The 19,235-nt window shown below is 42.1% G+C and overlaps 1 protein-coding gene across 1 annotated transcript in view; it reads right to left on the bottom strand.

The window, feature by feature from the left end:
* Nucleotides 1-8,708: 8,708 nt before the first annotated feature.
* The window catches only part of LOC139384137 (EH domain-containing protein 4-like), a 46,582-nt gene continuing 36,055 nt past the window's right edge, over nucleotides 8,709-19,235 (bottom strand). Inside the window, exons 4-6 of the mRNA XM_071128815.1 lie at nucleotides 18,592-19,004; nucleotides 16,363-16,527; nucleotides 8,709-12,475 (exon numbers count right to left, since the gene is read on the bottom strand). Coding sequence (XP_070984916.1) covers nucleotides 11,918-12,475; nucleotides 16,363-16,527; nucleotides 18,592-19,004 — 1,136 coding nt within the window. The 3' untranslated portion in view covers nucleotides 8,709-11,917. The remainder of the gene's footprint in view (nucleotides 12,476-16,362; nucleotides 16,528-18,591; nucleotides 19,005-19,235) is intronic.

Here is a 19,235-nt window from a genome sequence, read left to right as displayed (position 1 = left end):
GGAGAACTCTTTTTGGTTCCAAGTCAAATCAAATCAAATTGTATTTCTCACATGCTTTGTAAACAACAGGTGTAGACTATCAGTGAAATGCTTACTTACGGGTCATTTTCCAATAATGCAGAGTTAAAGACATAGATTTAAAAAAAAAAATGCAAATAGTGACACAAGGAATAAATATACAGTGAGTAGCAGTACCGAGTACCGAATCCATACACACGGGTACGAGGTAATTGAGGTAGCTATGTACCTATAGGTAGGGGTAAAGTGACTAGGCAACAGGATAGATAATAGACAGTAGCAGCGTATGTGGTAAGTGTTCAAGTGTGTGTGTGTGTGTGTGTGGCGTGAGTATGCAAGAGTGCGTGTGTTATGTGTGTGTGGGCGTATGCAGTGTGTGTGTGTAAGTGTGTGTTGGAGTGTAAATATGTGAGAGTGTGTGGGTAGATTCCAGTGTGTGTGCATAGAGTCAGTGCAAAAAAGGTTTGAACCCTTTTGGTTCCAGGTAGAACCCTATTGGGTTCTACATGGAACTCAAAATAGTTTGACCTGAAACAAAAAAATAAATAATATATTATTCAAATGGTTTTCCTATGGGTTGTAGATAGCACCTTTTTTTGTAGAACTGGAACATTAAACAAAATGAATGCTATAAAAAGACAGCCTGTCTCTTTCCTTCCAGTGTATCTGATGGGTCTGTCTGGTGCAATATTTATGTCAGACCTTGGATTACGGTAGTTCTATTCTTTCTCTCCAGAGGGTGGTGTGTCCTTCCTGCTATTGATGACAGAGTGAGGTTACATATTGACCAAGACTCTGCACTGTTAGCTGTCTAGACTTCATAAAGCATGAAGGTCCCTTGGCTAGTGTACTGTACTTTAGGCCTCAGTTTTGGCCTGCATCTCCTCTCTACCTTTTCTGAGATAAGAAGGCACAGCCTATGTGATTGAATTAAAAGTGTCTTAATAATAACAAAATAATAATACAGAATCATAATGTGTACCAGTAAGTAATATGCTATTCATTTATCTAAATGTTGATTATGCGATCTGTGTGCAAAGAGCAGACGTTTAATCTGAGTTCGATTGGTTATACCTAGGAATTCCTATAGGGGCGCCCCGGGCATCCCAGCTCACTCATTACAAGTGACTTGAAGCTGTAGCTAAATATCTGTGTGATATATTTTAATATTTCCCCCTTTCAGGTGTGAATACAATTTCGAATGTATTTGTTCATGTTAGAATGTTACAGATGTTACTGTGTGTTATTTAGTCAGTAGCAAATATGTTTAAAACAAAAAATGTGTTGTATGTTTAGACCACTTCGTAGCCATTAGCTGTTTTGCTAGATAGCTTGCTAGAAGGCTTCTCACTTGCACGAGGTGACTTCGTGATCAGAGCGTGCCCGAGAGAGACCACGCGTACAGGTCTTGTGTGTGTGAGTGGGAACAATGGAAAGGTTTTGGGAAATGTGAATGTTGTTGTAATCTAAAGCATTATTTTGTACCTATGTAAATGGTTGATTTTATATGAAAAGACTCATTACAAGTTATTTATTTATATATTTCCCCCTTTCAGGGGTATTGAGGCTCCGCTGAGATGAATGCACCTAACACGGAACCCAAACCGGCTGGGTACGTGCGCCATCGGGCATAAATCTATTTTGTCCCCCCACACCAAACGCGATCATGACACATAGGTTAAAATATCAAAACAAACTCTGAACCAATTATATTAATTTGGGGACAGGTCGAAAAGCATTAAAACATTTATGGCAATTTAGCTAGTTAGCTTGCATTTGCTAGCTAATTTGTCCTATTTACAGTGCCTTGCGAAAGTATTCGGCCCCCTTGAACTTTGCGACCTTTTGCCACATTTCAGGCTTCAAACATAAAGATATAAAACTGTATTTTTTTGTGAAGAATCAACAACAAGTGGGACACAATCATGAAGTGGAACGACATTTATTGGATATTTCAAACTTTTTTAACAAATCAAAAACGGAAAAATTGGGCGTGCATACTGGTCTACAAAATGACAACACAAGAACGTACATGCAGCCATATCTCTTAGACACAAAAACAACAGATGAGCTGCTTCTAGAGAAACTGAACACTGCATGTGCTAACGAGACAGAGAAACAGAACAAAAGGAAAATGCCCATGTCACATTGGCCCGCCACTATCCAATCAGCTCAGACTGATGAGGCCCCTGTTGAAGAGAAATGCCCCCAGAACTCACCAAACAGAACTCACCAAAACGTTCCCCTGACCTGGTATCAGAGCTAAAATAACTGAGGTATGATAAGATGGTGTTAAAGAACTTGAGTGCTGAAGTCTCATGAATCAGAGAATCCATTAAACAACCTGTGTTTATACCGCAGCAATATCCCCCACCACCAAGCACAGAACATGATAACATGACAATGCATTATCAAGCACAAGGTCCACCGCAGCAGCACGCTTGCAAGCCGAAGAACACCATCCCAACCGTGAAGCACGGGGGTGGCAGAATCATGTTGTGGGGGTGCTTTGCAGGAGCAGGGACTAGTGCACTTCACAAAATAGATGGCATCATGAGAAACAAAAATTATGTGGATATATTGAAGCAACATTTCAAGACATCAGTCAGGAAGTTCAACCTTGGTCGCAAATGGATCTTCCTGTTAAGAAAGCGTAACTGGCTGTAAGGGAGTCAGGCCCAGGAGAGCAGAAGTTGGGTAGCCAAAGGAGCCTTTTATTTCGGCGAACAAAACACGCAGCACTAAGAACTCTAAACACAATATGGGTTGACATAACCCAGCGCAAACCAGTCTATCGTGCACATACACGAAACGACAAACAATTCCACACACAGACATGGGGGGGAACAGAGGGTTATATACACGTCTAATACTGAGGGAATTGAAACCAGGTGTGTAGGAAAACAAGACAAATGGAAAAATGAAAGGTGGATCGGCGATGGCTAGAAAGCCGGTGACGTCGACCGCCGCCCGAACATGGAGAGGAACCGACTTTGGCGGAAGTCGTGACACTTCCAAATGGACAATGACCCCAAACATACTTCCAAAGTTGTGGCAAAATGGCTTAAAGACAACAAACTCAAGGTATTGGAGTGGCCATCACAAAGCCCTGACCTCAATCCCATAAAAATGTGTGGGCAGAACTGAAAAAGTGTGTGCGAGCAAGGAGGCCTACAAACCTGACTCAGTTACACCAGCTCTGTCAGGAGGAATGGGCCAAAATTCACCCAACTTATTGTGGGAAGCTTGTGGAAGGCTACCCTAAACATTTGACCCAAGTTAAACAATTTAAATGCAACACTACCAAATACTAATTGAGTGCATGTGAACTTCTGACCCACTGGGAATGTGATGAAATAAATATAAGCTGAAATAAATCATTCTCTCTACTATTATTCTGACATTTCACATTCTTATAATAAAGTGGTGATCCTAACTGACCTAAAACAGGCAAGCACAGAACATGATAACATGACAATGCATTATCAAGCACAAGGTCCACCGCAGCAGCACTGGCCAGCTCGTGGCCTAGGACGGATGAGAAAAACCATCCAGTTCCATCAACATTGATATGAACCATAGGTGAGAGAAGTAGCCCAGTTCCAGCCGAGATATGAACCATCGGTGAGAGAAACGGCACAGTTCCAGCAGAGATATGCACCACAGCAATACTATGCACCCCCAAACTGTGCCACTATGAGAAGGTGCTTCCACTGACAACAGAGCAGATCAGAGGAGTACTGCCAGCACTGCTAAAGATGTGATTTTTTATGCACACACCTGTCTATATAAGGTCTCACAGTTGACAGTGCATGTCAGAGCAAAAACCAAGCCATGAGGTCGAAGGAATTGTCCGTAGAGACAGGATTGTGTCGAGGCACAGATCTGGGGAAGGGTAGCAAAAAATGTCTGCAGCATTGAAGCTCCCCAAGAACACAGTGGCCTCCATTCTTAAATGGAAGAAGTTTGGAACCACCAAGACTCTTCCTAGAGCTGGCCATCCGGCCAAACTGAGCAATCGGGGGAGAAGGGCCTTTTTTCAGGGAGGTGACCAAGAACCCGATGGTCACTCTGACAGAGCTCCAGAGTTCCTCTGTGGAGATGGGAGAACCTTCCAGAAGGACAACCATCTCTGCAGCACTCCACCAATCAGGCCTTTATGGTAGAGTGGTCAATTAGAAGCCACTCCTCAGGAAAATGCACATGACAGCCTGCTTGGAGTTTTCCAAATGCCACCTAAAGTGACAGCATCATGCTGTGGGAATGTTTTTCAGCGGCGGGGACTGGGAAACTAGTCAGGATCGAGGCAAAGATGATCGGAGCAAAGTACAGAGATCCTTGATGAAAACCTGCTCCAGAGCGCTTAGGACCTCAGACTGGGGCAAAGGTTGATCGTCCAAAGCACACAGCCAAGAAAACGCAGGAGTGGCTTCTGGATAAGTCTCTAAATGTCCTTGAGTGGCTCAGCCAAAGCCCGGACTTGAACCTGATCGAACATCTCTGAAAAGACCCGAAAATAGCTGTGCTGCGATGTTCCCCATCCAACCTGACAGAGCTTGAGAGGATCTGCAGAGAAGAATGGGAGAAACTCCCAAAATACAGGTGTGCCAAGCTTTTAGCGTCATATCCAAGAAGACTCAAGGCTGAAATTGCTGCCAAAGGTGCAACAAAGTACTTAGTACAGGGTCTGAATACTTATGTATATGTGATATGTCAGATTTAAAATAAAAAAAATGTGCAAAAATGTCATTATAGGGTATTGTGTGTAGATTGATGAGGAACATTTTTTTGAATCAATTTTAGAATAAGGCTGTAACGTAACAAAGTGGAAAAGGTCAAGCGGTCGGTATATTTTCCGAATGCACTGTAGATAGATTATATATATACACTACCATTCAAAAGTTTGGGGGCACTTAGAAATTTCAATTAAAATAACATCAAATTGATCAGAAATACAGTGTAGACATAGTTCATGTTATAAATGGCTATTGTAGCTGGAAACGGCAGATTTTTTAAAATGGAATATCTACATACAGGTGAAGTCGGAAGTTTACATACACTTAGGTTGGAGTCATTAAAACTCATTTTTCAACCACTCCACAAATGTATTGTTAACAAACTATAGTTTTGGCAAGTCAGTTAGGACATCTACTTTGTGCATGACACAAGTCATTTTTCCAACAATTGTTTACAGACAGACTATTTCACTTATAACCTACTGTATCACAATTCCAGTGGGTCAGAATTTTACATACACTAAGTTGACTGTGCCTTAAAAACAGCTTGGAAAATTCCATAAAATGATGTCATAGCTTTAGAAGCTTCTGATAGGCTAATTGACATCATGTGAGTCAATTGGAGGTGTACCTGTGGATGGATTTCAAAGCCTACCTCCAAAAGCAGTGCCTCTTTGCTTGACATCATGGGAAAATCAAATGAAATCAGCCAAGACCTCAGAAAAAAATTGTAGACCTCCACAAGTCTGGTTCATCCTTGGGAGCAATTTCCAAACGCTTGAAGGTACCATGTTCATCTGTACAAACAATAGTACACACGTTTAAACGCCATGGGACCATGCAGCCTTCATGCAGCTCAGGAAGGAGACGTGTTCTGTCTCCTAGAGATTAATGTACTTGGGTGCGAAAAGTGCAAATCAATCCCAGAACTGCAGCAAAGGATCTTGGGAAGATGCTGGAGGAAACAGGTACAAAAGTATCTATGTCAGCAGTAAAACGAGTCCTATATCAACATAACCTGAAAGGCACTCAGCAAGGAAGAAGCCACTTCTCCAAAACCGCCATAAAAAAGCCAGACCACGGTTTGCAACTGCACATGGGACAAAGATACTACTTTTTGGAGAAATGTCCTCTGGTCTGATGAAACAAAAATATAACTGTTCGGGCCATAATGACCATCATTGTGTTTGGAGGAAAAAGGGGGAGGCTTGCAAGCCGAAGAACACCATCCCAACCGTGAAGCACGGGGGTGGCAGAATCATGTTGTGGGGGTGCTTTGCAGGAGCAGGGACTAGTGCACTTCACAAAATAGATGGCATCATGAGAAACAAAAATTATGTGGATATATTGAAGCAACATTTCAAGACATCAGTCAGGAAGTTCAACCTTGGTCGCAAATGGATCTTCCTGTTAAGAAAGCGTAACTGGCTGTAAGGGAGTCAGGCCCAGGAGAGCAGAAGTTGGGTAGCCAAAGGAGCCTTTTATTTCGGCGAACAAAACACGCAGCACTAAGAACTCTAAACACAATATGGGTTGACATAACCCAGCGCAAACCAGTCTATCGTGCACATACACGAAACGACAAACAATTCCACACACAGACATGGGGGGGAACAGAGGGTTATATACACGTCTAATACTGAGGGAATTGAAACCAGGTGTGTAGGAAAACAAGACAAATGGAAAAATGAAAGGTGGATCGGCGATGGCTAGAAAGCCGGTGACGTCGACCGCCGCCCGAACATGGAGAGGAACCGACTTTGGCGGAAGTCGTGACACTTCCAAATGGACAATGACCCCAAACATACTTCCAAAGTTGTGGCAAAATGGCTTAAAGACAACAAACTCAAGGTATTGGAGTGGCCATCACAAAGCCCTGACCTCAATCCCATAAAAATGTGTGGGCAGAACTGAAAAAGTGTGTGCGAGCAAGGAGGCCTACAAACCTGACTCAGTTACACCAGCTCTGTCAGGAGGAATGGGCCAAAATTCACCCAACTTATTGTGGGAAGCTTGTGGAAGGCTACCCTAAACATTTGACCCAAGTTAAACAATTTAAATGCAACACTACCAAATACTAATTGAGTGCATGTGAACTTCTGACCCACTGGGAATGTGATGAAATAAATATAAGCTGAAATAAATCATTCTCTCTACTATTATTCTGACATTTCACATTCTTATAATAAAGTGGTGATCCTAACTGACCTAAAACAGGCAATTTTTACTTGGATTAAATGTCAGGAATTGTGAAAAACTGAGTTTAAATGTATTTGGCTAAGGTGTATGTAAACGTCCGACTTCAACTGTAGGTGTACATTGGCACATTATCAGCAACTATCACTCCTGTGTTCCAATGGCACGTTGTGTTAGCTAATCCAAGTTTATCATTTTAAAAGGCTAATTGACCATTAGAAAACCCTTTTGAAATTATGTTAGCACAGGTGAAAACTGTTGTTCTGATTAAAGAAGCAATACAACTGTCCTTCTTTAGACTAGTTGAGTGTCTGGAGCATCCGCATTTGTGGATTCGATTACAAGCTCAAAATGGCCAGAAACAAAGAACTTTCTTCCAAAACTCGTCAGTCTATTCTTGTTCTGAGAAATGAAGGCTATTCCATGAGAGTTTGCCAAGAAACTGAAGCTCTCGTACAACGCTGTGTACTACTCCCTTCACAGAACAGCGCAAACTGGCTCTAACCAGAATAGAAAGAGGAGTGGGAGGCCTCAGTGCACAACTAAGCAAGAGGACAAGTACATTAGAGTGTCTAGTTTGAGAAACAGATGCCTCACAAGTCCTCAACTGGCAGATTCATTAAATAGCACCCGCAAAACACCAGTCTCAACGTCAACAGTGAGGAGGCGACTCCGGGATGCTGGCCTTCTAGGCAAAGTTCCTCTGTCCAGTGTCTCCGTTCTTTTGCCCATCTTAATCTTTTCTTGGCTAGTCTGAGATATGGAGTTTTCTTTGCAACTCTGCCTAGAAGGCCAGCATCCCAGATTCGCCTCTTCACTGTTGACATTGAGAGGTGGTCACAAGCAGTAAAGTATGGGCTAGCATTATAATTAATTTGGAATGCAGTAATATGATGAATAGGCAACTTACATGGCAGAAAGAGGGTGTAAGGACATGGATGATGATTCTGATTTGATATAAAGGTTAAGTGCCCAATGCAATCAAAGTCCATCAGAAATGTGTTTGTTGTTTACAGTAGGTAACTCCCACCTGTGAGGTAACCTTTCAAACCTGATATTTGGGTAAGAGTTGTATAAATCAGTCATTGTCAAATAACATATTTCAGACAGTGGAGGCTGGTGGGGAGAGCTATAGAAGGACATGCTCATTGTAATGGATAGAATGGATTCAATGGAATGGAGTCAAACACATTGTTTCCATGTGTTTGATATCATTACATTGATTCCATTCCAGCCATTACAATGAGCACGTCCTTCTACAGGCCATCCCACCAGCCTCCTCTGGTTTGAGATGGGTTTTGATGCATCACCCATGGCTCAACAGAAACCCATATGATATACAGTTCCTTCTGCATTCAGAACTCGCTTCCTTTTCCAGCTAATTTGATCAATTGAAGTGAACTGAAAAATAAATAATTAGTGAGTAAACACTTTCCATGCAATCTTCAATTGTGCAGCTGCAGGTAGTCCATTTCGAAGGCCCATTCTCCATACATTCAAAATAAACATTTATGAACACACTTTTTTTTGACACATTCTATAATATATTCACATTCCTTGAACGATACAAAGGAATCTATATTGTAGGATTCCTTACAAATGGTAATGTACAATGTTGAGGCTGTACATAAGTGGGAAAATAATATAACCGTTTAGGTTTAGAAAGAGATGTCTCCTGCACAACATTCATCATTATGATTGATGCAACACTTTATACAACGAGCAAAAAAAGCCTCCACCTCCCAAGAGAGGTAATTATGCAATAACTATTAAATGTATTTATTTTTTTCACTTTAGACTGAATGTTGACAGGTAGGTATATACACTCAAGCACATTCCCCAAAAGCAACAGTGTTGTACGCACGGAGCACTTCTGTTCTGGCCGGTGTATAATGAAAACATAGGGTGGTGGCTGACTAATACGGACATCTCTCTGACCCATGATCATCAAGCCACCTGGATGAAGTAAAATACAACAGGACTTATTGTTCAACTATTCAAATAACAATGTTACAAAAACACACTTCCAAAATAAAATTGTAACTTTTACATTCAGATAATTGTTAAAGGTTTGAAATGATTTTTTAAGAATTACATTTTTTCTATATCCAGTCTACAAGCTGGCAAGGTAAGAAGACACAGTGCAGCCTTTTTGACTATACGGACAGCTTGTTGTGAGTATCATTGTCCTCAAGAAATACACTCCTGTCACAAGCACACAAACATAAAAAATATGTTTTGGTAACCCATATTTTTTTCTTAACAATTGCAGAAAATCTAGTATTGAAGCAACGGCAGTAATTTAGCAAAACCAGATTGTGCTCTCTGAAAAAAAATGTTTTTCCCAGTAGGTCAACTGGCCAAGACACTTCCATTGTCATTGACTGTTAAAACAAGAGGAGATGCACTCTAACCTTTGTCCAGTCTATCACATCAACCTCTCCCACCCATAAATCTTTCCAAGCATGTATTTGTTCAGGAACACACTTCCACATATTTTCTTCCTCTATATTTTGACTACATACTAAACATATTTTAAGACAATTTTGAAATATATTGATTTTAAAATATTACTTTAAACATTGTGGCAGCATGGTACACACTGTTCCTGGATAAATATACAACTTAACTTTCACTTAACTTGAGTGCCGTGTCCATACTTTGAATAAATCCTTCATTGATTAAATTAAAAGCTTTGGACAAAGGTTGAAAATAAGACTTGGCTCATAAACAGTCAGTTGCCATGCATCTAAAAATATATCTGAGAAACTGATTCTTCAAATCTTTAAGAAAATGTGTTGGTATACCCGAAACTGCCAAGAACAGAAAAAAAGAAACAAAAAATCAACTGAGGGACTCTGTATCACTTGATAAGACACAGTTAACCAACCAACTTAAAAAAATAATTTTAAAAAGTAAGTCAAAAATATCAAGGCAACAAAAAAAAAAAAGCATTTAATTCCAACTTTAGTGGGATTACTGCATAAGACTAGATCCTGGATCAATGTCTAACAGGAGGGGTCAAATCTGACTAAAAAAAACAAGCGTCCCAAAAGCCACACTAGCACACTACTTAGTATGCCAATACATCACACCATACTAGAGGTTGACCGATTAATCGGAATGGCCAATTAATTAGGGACGATTTCAAGTTTTCATAACAATCGGAAATCTGTATTTTTGGACGTTTTTTTACACCTTTATTTAACTAGGCAAGTCAGTTAAGAACACATTCTTATTTTCAATGACGGCCTAGGAACGGTGGGTTAACTGCCTTGTTCAGGGGCAGAACGACAGATTTTTACCTTGTCAGCTCTGGGATTCAATCTTGCAACCTTATGGTTAACTAGTCCAACGCTCTAACCACCTGCCTCTCATTGCACACCACGAGGAGCCTGCCTGTTAAGCGAATGCAGTAGAATCCAAGGTAAGTTGCTAGCTAGCATTAAACTTATATTATAGAAAACAATCAATAAATCAATCATAATCACTAGTTAACTACACATGATTGATGATATTACAAGTTTATCTAGCGTGTCCGCATTGCATATAATCGATGCAACGCAGGGGGATGATTTAACAAAAGCGCATTTGCGAAAAAAGCACAATCATTGCACGACTGTACCTAACCATAAACACCAATGCCTTTCTTAAAATCAATACACAGAAGTAGATATTTTTAAACCTGCATATTTAGTTAAACGAAATTCAGGTTAGCAGGCAATATTAACCAGGTGAAATTGTGTCACTTCTCTTGCGTTCATTGCACGCAGAGTCAGGGTATATACAACAGTTTGGACCGCCTGGCTCATTGCGAACTAATTTGCCAGAATTTTACGTAATTATGACATAACATTGAAGGTTGTACAATGTAACAAGAATATTTAGACTTAGGTATGCCACCCGTTAGATTAAATACCGAACGGTTCCGTATTTCACTGAAAGAATAAACGTTTTGTTTTCGAAATGATAGTTTCCGGATTCGACCATATTAATGATCAAAGGCTCGTATTTCTGTGTGTTATTATGTTAGAATTAAGTCTATGATTTGATATTTGATAGAGCAGTCTGACTGAGCGATGGTAGGCAGCCGCAGGCTCGTAAGCATTCATTCAAACAGCACTTTCGTGCGCTTTGCCAGCAGCTCTTCGCAAGCACAGCGCTGTTTATGACTTCAAGCCTATCAGCCAAATGGTGGTGCAACCGATGTGAAATGGCTAGCTAGTTAGCTGGGTGCGCGCTAATAGCGTTTCAAACATCACTCGCTCTGAGACTTGGAGTAGTTATTCCGCTTGCTCTGCAAGGGCCGCGGCATTTGTGGAGTGATGGGTAACGCTGCTTCAAGTGTGGCTGTTGTCGATGTGTTCCTGGTTCGAGCCCAGGGAGGAGCGAGGAGAGGGACGGAAGCTATACTGTTACACTGGCAATACTAAAGTGCCTATAAGAACATCCAATAGTCAAAGGTATATGAAATACAAATGGTATAGAGAGAAATACTATATTAACTACAACCTAAAACCTCTTACCTTGGAATGTTGAAGTCTCCTGTTAAAAGGAACCACCAACTTTCATATGTTCTCATGTTCTGAGCAAGGAACTTAAACGTTAGCTTTTTTACATGGCACATATTGTACTTTTACTTCTCCAACACTTTGTTTTTGCATTATTTAAACCAAATTGAACATGTTTCATTATTTATTTGAGGCTAAATTGATTTTTATTGATATATTATATTCAATTAAAATAAGTGTTCATTCAGTATTGTTGTAATTGTCATTATTACAAATACATTTTTTTTCTTCTAAAATCGGCCGATTAATCGTTATCGGCTTTTTTTGGTCATCCAATAATCGGTATCGGCGTTGAAAAATCATAATCGGTCGACCTCTACACCATACTACATAGTGCACAAGTTTGGGCATTGGGACACAATAGTGTCCTCTCCATTGGTGTTTTTTGGCTTGTCTTTAGTTCTCGTCATGGTTGTAGAGGATGTCAGCGACCTCGTTCTTCCTGTGGGCGGGAGGCACCAGGTGGTGAGGTAGCTCGGTGGGCAGCTCGTACCCCTCCAGCTTCACCTTGATCAGGTGCTGCGCCAGGGCAAACTCCTCGTCATCCAGCATGCCGTCTTTATCACAGTCCGCCAGCTTCCAGATCTTCCCCAGGACTGTGTTGGGCAGACTGGAGTTCATCATTTCCTTCTTGGCGTTGACTCCACTGATCTTTCCGTTGATGGGGTTCATGGAGTAGAAAATCTCATCGTACTTGTGTTTGTCACGGCTTACGATCCAGTCCTCGCAGTCAGACCCGGCGCTGATGCCCTCTCCGTAGCCCTGGCCGAAGGGACCGTCTTGGGAGCCCTCAAAGGCCCCGCCGCTCACCATGGCGGGGGGTGCCATGCTCTCCTCGTCACGGATCATGGTCATCAGGCCGGAGATCTTGTTAGCCAACATCTTGTCCACAGACTCAATCAGCTTCATCTTCAGGGAGGGGAACTTGCTGAAGTCATAGTGCTGGAGCTGCTCCTGAAAAACAAAGACAGCAAGAAAGTTTAAGAAACAGGGATCAATGTCATTTGTAATCTAGTCCTGCTTCACAAAATAACACATTACAGTAAGACAGAGCTCTCCAACCCTGTTTCTGGAGAGCTACCCTCCTGTAGGGGTTCATTCCAAGCCGAGTTGTAACTAACCTGATTCAGCTTATCAACCAGCTTATTACAATCAGGTGTGCTATATTAGGGTTGGCGTGACAATAGCTCTCCAGGACAGTAGCTCTCCAGGAACAGGGTTTGAGAACCCTGCAGTAAGACAACGGCTTCCCATCTATGCAGACTACCCAATCACTTTTTATAGATACTGTTTACAGGCCTCCTGGGCCGTATACAGTGTTCCTCACGGAGTTCCCTGAATTTCTTTTGAACCTTGTAGTCATGGCAGATAGTATTCAAATTTTTGGTGACTTCAATACTCACATAGAAGTCTATAGACCCACTCCAAAATACTTTTGGAGCCATTGACTCAGTGGGTTTTATCCAACATGTCTCAGGACCTATGGATTGCCACAATCATAACCTGGATCTTATTTTGTCCTGTGGAATAGATATTTTGTATATAAATGTTTTTCCTCATAACTCTGGACTATCGGACCATCATCTTTTTACGTTGGCAACAAATCATTTGCTTAGACTCCAAAAGCTGCGCTATAAATTCTCAGACAACCAAAAGATTCCTTGATGCCCTTCCAGGCTCCCTCTACCTACCCAAGGACATTGGGAGTACAAAAATCAGTTAACTACCTAACCAAGGATCTAAACTTAACCTTTGTAATACACTAGATGCAATGACACCTCAAAAAAAAGAAGGAAGGTCTGACAAGAAACTAGCTCCCTGGTATACAGAAATCACCCAAGCTTCCAGAAAATTGGAACGGAAATGGCGCTCCACCAAAATGGAAGTCTTCCGACAAGCTTGGAAAGACAGTACCATGCAATATCGAAAAGCCCTCACTAATGTCTGATCAGCCTATTTTCCAACCTAATTGAGGAGAATAAAAACAATACAACATTTATTTTTGATACTGTTGCAAAGTTAACTAAAACAAATCGCATTCCCCAAGTGAGGGTCAATCACCACATTCTTATCGGCAGACTCAACAGCCTTGGATTCTCAAATGATTGCCTCGCCTGGTTCACCAACTACTTCTCTGATAGAGTTCAGTGTGACAAATTGGAGGGCCTGTTGTCCGGACCTCTGACAGTCTCTATGGGGGTGCCACAGGGTTCAATTCTCGGGCCGACTCTCTCCTCTGAATACATCAATGATGTCGCTCTTGCTGCTGGTGATTCTCTGATCCATCTCTACGCAGACGACACCTGTATACCTCTGGCCCTTCTTTGGACACTGTGTTAACTAACCTCCAGACGAGCTTCAATGCCATACAACTCTCTTTCCGTGGCCTCCAACTGCTCTTAAATGCAAGAAAAACGAAATGCATGCTCTTCAACTGCTTGCTGCCCGCACCTGCCCGCCCGTCCACCATCACTACTCTGGACGGTTCTGACTTAGAATATGTGGACAACTACAAATACCGAGGTGTCTGGTTAGACTGTAAACTCGCCTTCCAGACTCACATTAAGCAGCTCCAATCCTAAATTAAATCTAGAATCGGCTTCTTATTTCGCAATAAAGCACCCTTCACTCATGCTGCCAAACATTCCCTCGTAAAACTGACCATCCTACCAATCCTCGACTTTGGCGATGTCGTTTACAAAATAGCCCCCAACACTCTACTCAACAAATTGGATGCAGTCTATCACAGTGCCATCCGTTTTGTCACCAAAACCTCATATACTACCCACAGCAGTTGGAAATGAGAACTTGTCCTCAACTAAATAAATAAAGGTGAAATAAAAATAAATTAAAAACTTTGGTTTATTCTACTTTTTATTAAAAAAAATATTAAATATTTTCTTACTTAAAAAATAAACTCTGCATTGTTGGTTAAGGGCTTGTCAAGTAAGAATTTGACAGAAATGCGCCGACTTGCATGTGACAAATAACATTTGATTTGATAATAATAAAGCCTAAAGTCACCATGCGCAATGCCAAGCGTAAGCTGGAGTGGTGTAAAGCTCGCCGCCATTGGATTCTGGAGCAGTGGAAATGCGTTCTCTGAAGTGATGAATCACGCTTCACCATCTGGCAGTCCGACAGACAAATCTGGGTTTGGTGGATGCCAGGATAACACTACCTGCCCCAATGCATAGTGCCAATTGTAAAGTTAGGTGGAGGAGAAATAATGGTCTGGGGCTGTTTTTCATGGTTTGCGTTAGGCCCCTTAGATCCAGTGAAGTGAAATGTTAACACTACAGCATACAATGACATTCTAGACAATTCTGTGCTTCCATTCTGTGGCAACAGTTTAGGGAAGGCCCTTTCCTGTTTCAGCATGACAATGCCCCCGTGTAGAAATCGAGGTCCATACAGAAATAGTTTGTTGAGATCGGTGTGGAAGAACTTGACTAGCCTGCCCAGAGCCCTGACATCAACCCCATCGAACACCTTTGGGATGAATTGGAACGCCGACTGCGAGCCTGGCCTAATCGCCCAACACCAGTGCCCGACCTCACGAATGCTCTTGTGGCTTGTATTTGCAAGTCCCCGCAGCAATGTTTCAACATCTAGTGGAAAGCCTTCCGAGAAGAGTGGAGGCCATTATAGCAGCAAATCTGAACCAACTCCATATTAATTACCATGATTTTGGAATGAGATGTTCGACGAGCAGGTGTCAACATACTTGTGGTCATGTAGTGTATATTGATCCTGACTGACTTGGGTGGCCATGAGCTGTCCATTGTCGTTTATATGAGGAAACTTCTAGGCCACATCTGTAAAGCAGGGATTAGGCTTTCCCTGATATGACTCCATTATTGTGGTGTCTAATGGACCCTACAGTCATATCAGGGCTAGGATTAGGGTGGGATGACCAAAGGATATGTAACGGTTACATTGGCTTAAGGTCTCAGGTCTCGGCGGTGCTGTGTTGAACATTTTGTTAAGTAAACACCCATGACTAAAAAGCAGAGAAATTTGAGACTATGGCAGGTGGTCCATCTCCTCAACACACAATAACAGGACAGGGAATTACAGTCCTCCTCAGGGACCAGTACACACTACACTGATCAATGGTGGAGCATTCTCTCAAGACAATGTCTCACAACCAGCTGCACTGTTCTCACTTCAAGTGCTGTGGTGATTCTCTATGTTCAACGAGTTGAGCTTTTCCCTTCCTAATCCAAAGCCAGGCTCAGTCTGCCTCTGACGCCTAGCTCGCTCTACTCCCTGTAGCTGACAGAAAACAGCTGCTTTCACACAGAGCTGGGAAGGTGCCAGAGGTGTGGCCGTCTCTCGCTTTCAACTGGATGGCAACGTCCAGCAGTGCAAAACGATGCCCAATGATGAAGTTTTGATGAACTGTTGATGTTTGAGATCTGCACCCTCCACCTACCCCTTTACTTGTATCTGCAAGTAAAGGGGTATCTGACTATGGGTACATACGGTATTTGATAATACTCTGCATTTCAGATGAGCCACTGAGTTGCACCTAGATAAACATCTATGATGTTTTTATTTAACTAGGCAAGTCAGTTAAGAACAAATTCTTATTTTCAATGACGGCCTAGGAATAGTGAGTTAACTGCCTTCATGGGCAGAACGACAGGTTTTTACCTTGTCAGCTCAGGGATTTGATCTTGCAACCTGCCTAGTGTCCCAAATGGCACCCTATTCTTTTTTTCTGCACTAACTTTGACCAGGGCTCTGGTCAAAAGTAGTGCAGGGGAATAGGGTGCCATTTGGGAAGTAGCCATATGAATTATTCTGAATTTGGGGGGCAATGTAACCCAGCTGACCTGCATCTTGACGACATTGGGAAAGTCTCCAGTGGAGATGTGGTGCTCTCTCTGCAGTATGGTGTAGATCTCAGGAAGTCTCATGATCAGTTCCTCTTTTTTCTTCTCCTTCCCAAACAACGACGGCATCTCTTTCTTCAGGTAGCTGATGATGTAGGCATGCACCTATGGGAGAGATGTAGAGAGAGAGTATTAGTATGGTCAAGCCTGAGCCACTTGTCTATTTATGTAATTTCCAGATTTCAGCTTTCCACATATTCAAATAAGGTTCTATTACACTGTATGTATGAGGTCATGCTGCTTTTGATACAACTTTTGTCTACATCTTTGTGGTATTCTTCCTTCTACATGCTTGATATTTTCATCTGGTTTCATAATAATAATAATAATAATAATTATGATTTGGTGGGTGATTACATTTGTCCTATTTCACACATCTACAAGTGTGTACACGCATGTGTGAATTGGAAATGTGTTTTTCACATGTCTCAACTCCCCCGGAGACACCCTCAGAGAATGGGGTCACGGCCAGGGACAGCCATTATCAACGACGACCCTGTTGATGAGACTTGTACAGTGTATTTGTGAACTGAAATTGTATAAGGGGAAATGATAAGGTGGGTTAAAACAGAATACATCAGATAGAAGCTGATTGCATTAATTCACCAGGTTCCTTCAACCTCCAAGCATTGTTGGACCCGCAGGGTTATCAATATGTTCCTCATGTTTGCAAGTGCGACTCCACCTTGTAAATGTCCTTGCCAGGGGGAACATTCAACAACACCGGTGTTTACACAATCATTTCCTCAATAAAGTAGGTTTGGAAGGAAGTTCGCTCCTGGGGATAAAGTAAGGTTGTGCCTTTTAGTTTCCAGAGAATAATGAGAATGTTTATTCCTCTTGGAAGCAGGCAGGCATTGTGGGATGGGCAAACAGACGGACGGACAGAGACAGACAGGGTTGGTGTGAACACTATGGTGCTGGAGGCTGGAGTGCCAGTGCTTACAAGCAGGCAGGCAGGCAGGAAGAGGTTCAGAGGGTGGGTAAATATGGGACTTGGTTTTTTTCAGGACTTCATACATTCCTCTCTGACCAGGGGTGGGGGGTGACCGAGACCGGCAGGGCCAACCTGGAGTGCTTTACTACCTCACATGGTTTCACACACTCTCAGCATAGCAGGAAGTAATGTGGAGAGCTGCTGGATTTCTGTTTGTCTGGCCAGTTGGAAAATATTGCGGAAGAGATAAGGGTACACTCTGAGGAATGGCCCTCCTCTGTTCTGGATAAATTGCTTTGTGTGCTGCAGGGAGACTTAAGTACCAGTCTGAATGGAAATACTGTAAACCAGGGATCCCAGAGGAAGTGTTCATGTTGCACAACAGGCCAAAAACAACACAGGTGTAAGACCACATGGTCAGACTTAAAGTTGTAGTCCGGGATCTTAAGCACACTTAAGTGCCGATACAATATGTATAGCGATTCTCACGATTCTATATTTATTGCAATTTGATACTGCGGTTCTACTGCGATTTGATGTTCCAAACATATTGCACACTATGTCTCCTGAAGACAGATGAGATTGCATTGTAAAATTAGTTTTGATCAGTCATGGAAATGAATGGTGCTGAAAACATGTTGGCTCACTAATTAAAAAGATAGAGAACAAGGATGAAACATTTTTGCAAGCCGACTAGCGCTAGCTGAGCAAAAAATGTAAAATATTTTCAAATCGAGTCAAAGTATACAGTGCCTTGCGAAAGTATTTGGCCCCCTTGAACTTTGCGACCTTTTGCCACATTTCAGGCTTCAAACATAAAGATATAAAACTGTATTTTTTTGTGAAGAATCAACAACAAGTGGGACACAATCATGAAGTGGAACGACATTTATTGGATATTTCAAACTTTTTTAACAAATCAAAAACTGGGCCACTTCATGATTGTGTCCCACTTGTTGTTGATTCTTCACAAAAAAATACAGTTTTATATCTTTATGTTTGAAGCCTGAAATGTGGCAAAAGGTCGCAAAGTTCAAGGGGCCGAATACTTTCGCAAGGCACTGTATATAATATTGTCCAAAACAACACTGCGATATGTAACTGTATAATCCCCCCCCCCTAATCACTAATAGAGACATGGGTCTTATTAGGACTATTGGCCTCCAGGGACAGGACAAGAATGGGCAGGGCAGAGTAGGTACTGGGGGAGTACAGTTACAGTAACACCTTACCTTAGCAAGTCGAGCCCGTTTGATGAGGTCATTGAGTTTGCGTAAGGCAGCGTTCCGGGGCAGGCCCTGGATGTCCTTGAAGAGGTCCTGGGCCTCTGCCTCAAAGAGCCTCCGGTTCTCCGTGTTCTGCAGGGGCTTGGCCCAGAATGAGCCCAGGTAGACCCTCACCACCTCGGGTGTGTTGATGACTTTCCCAAGGGACCACATCAGAGCTCCGTAGACCCTCATCAGCTGCTGGCTGTCCACCTGGTCTGCCTTGTTCAGCACCACGCGGATCTTGTCATCCTGGCCACGGAAAGCCTTGATGGCCTCAGAGAACTCGTCTGAGATGTCCAGTTTGTGGGCGTCGAAGAGCAGGATGATGCGGTCCACCCGCTCTCCGAACCATCGCAGCACCTCAGAGAAATCATAGCCTGTTGAGCGGGAAAAACAAACAATATTACAATCATGACACTCAGCCAACACTGAAGTAGTATCATTGTTGTATTAACAACAATTACCGATATTCATCTGTTCCGCTATTGTTTGTAGTCTTTTGTCTGCAGAACATTTGATTTACAATCTATTAGAGTGCAATGATTTCCTGGACTTGAAAAGAAAGATGTAACGCAAACAAATATCAGCCACAAATCAAACACTAGATG

The sequence above is a fragment of the Oncorhynchus clarkii genome, chromosome 25 (assembly GCF_045791955.1).
Source record: "Oncorhynchus clarkii lewisi isolate Uvic-CL-2024 chromosome 25, UVic_Ocla_1.0, whole genome shotgun sequence".
Classification (NCBI taxonomy): domain Eukaryota; kingdom Metazoa; phylum Chordata; class Actinopteri; order Salmoniformes; family Salmonidae; genus Oncorhynchus; species Oncorhynchus clarkii.
This window is presented reverse-complemented; position numbering and strand designations above follow the sequence as displayed.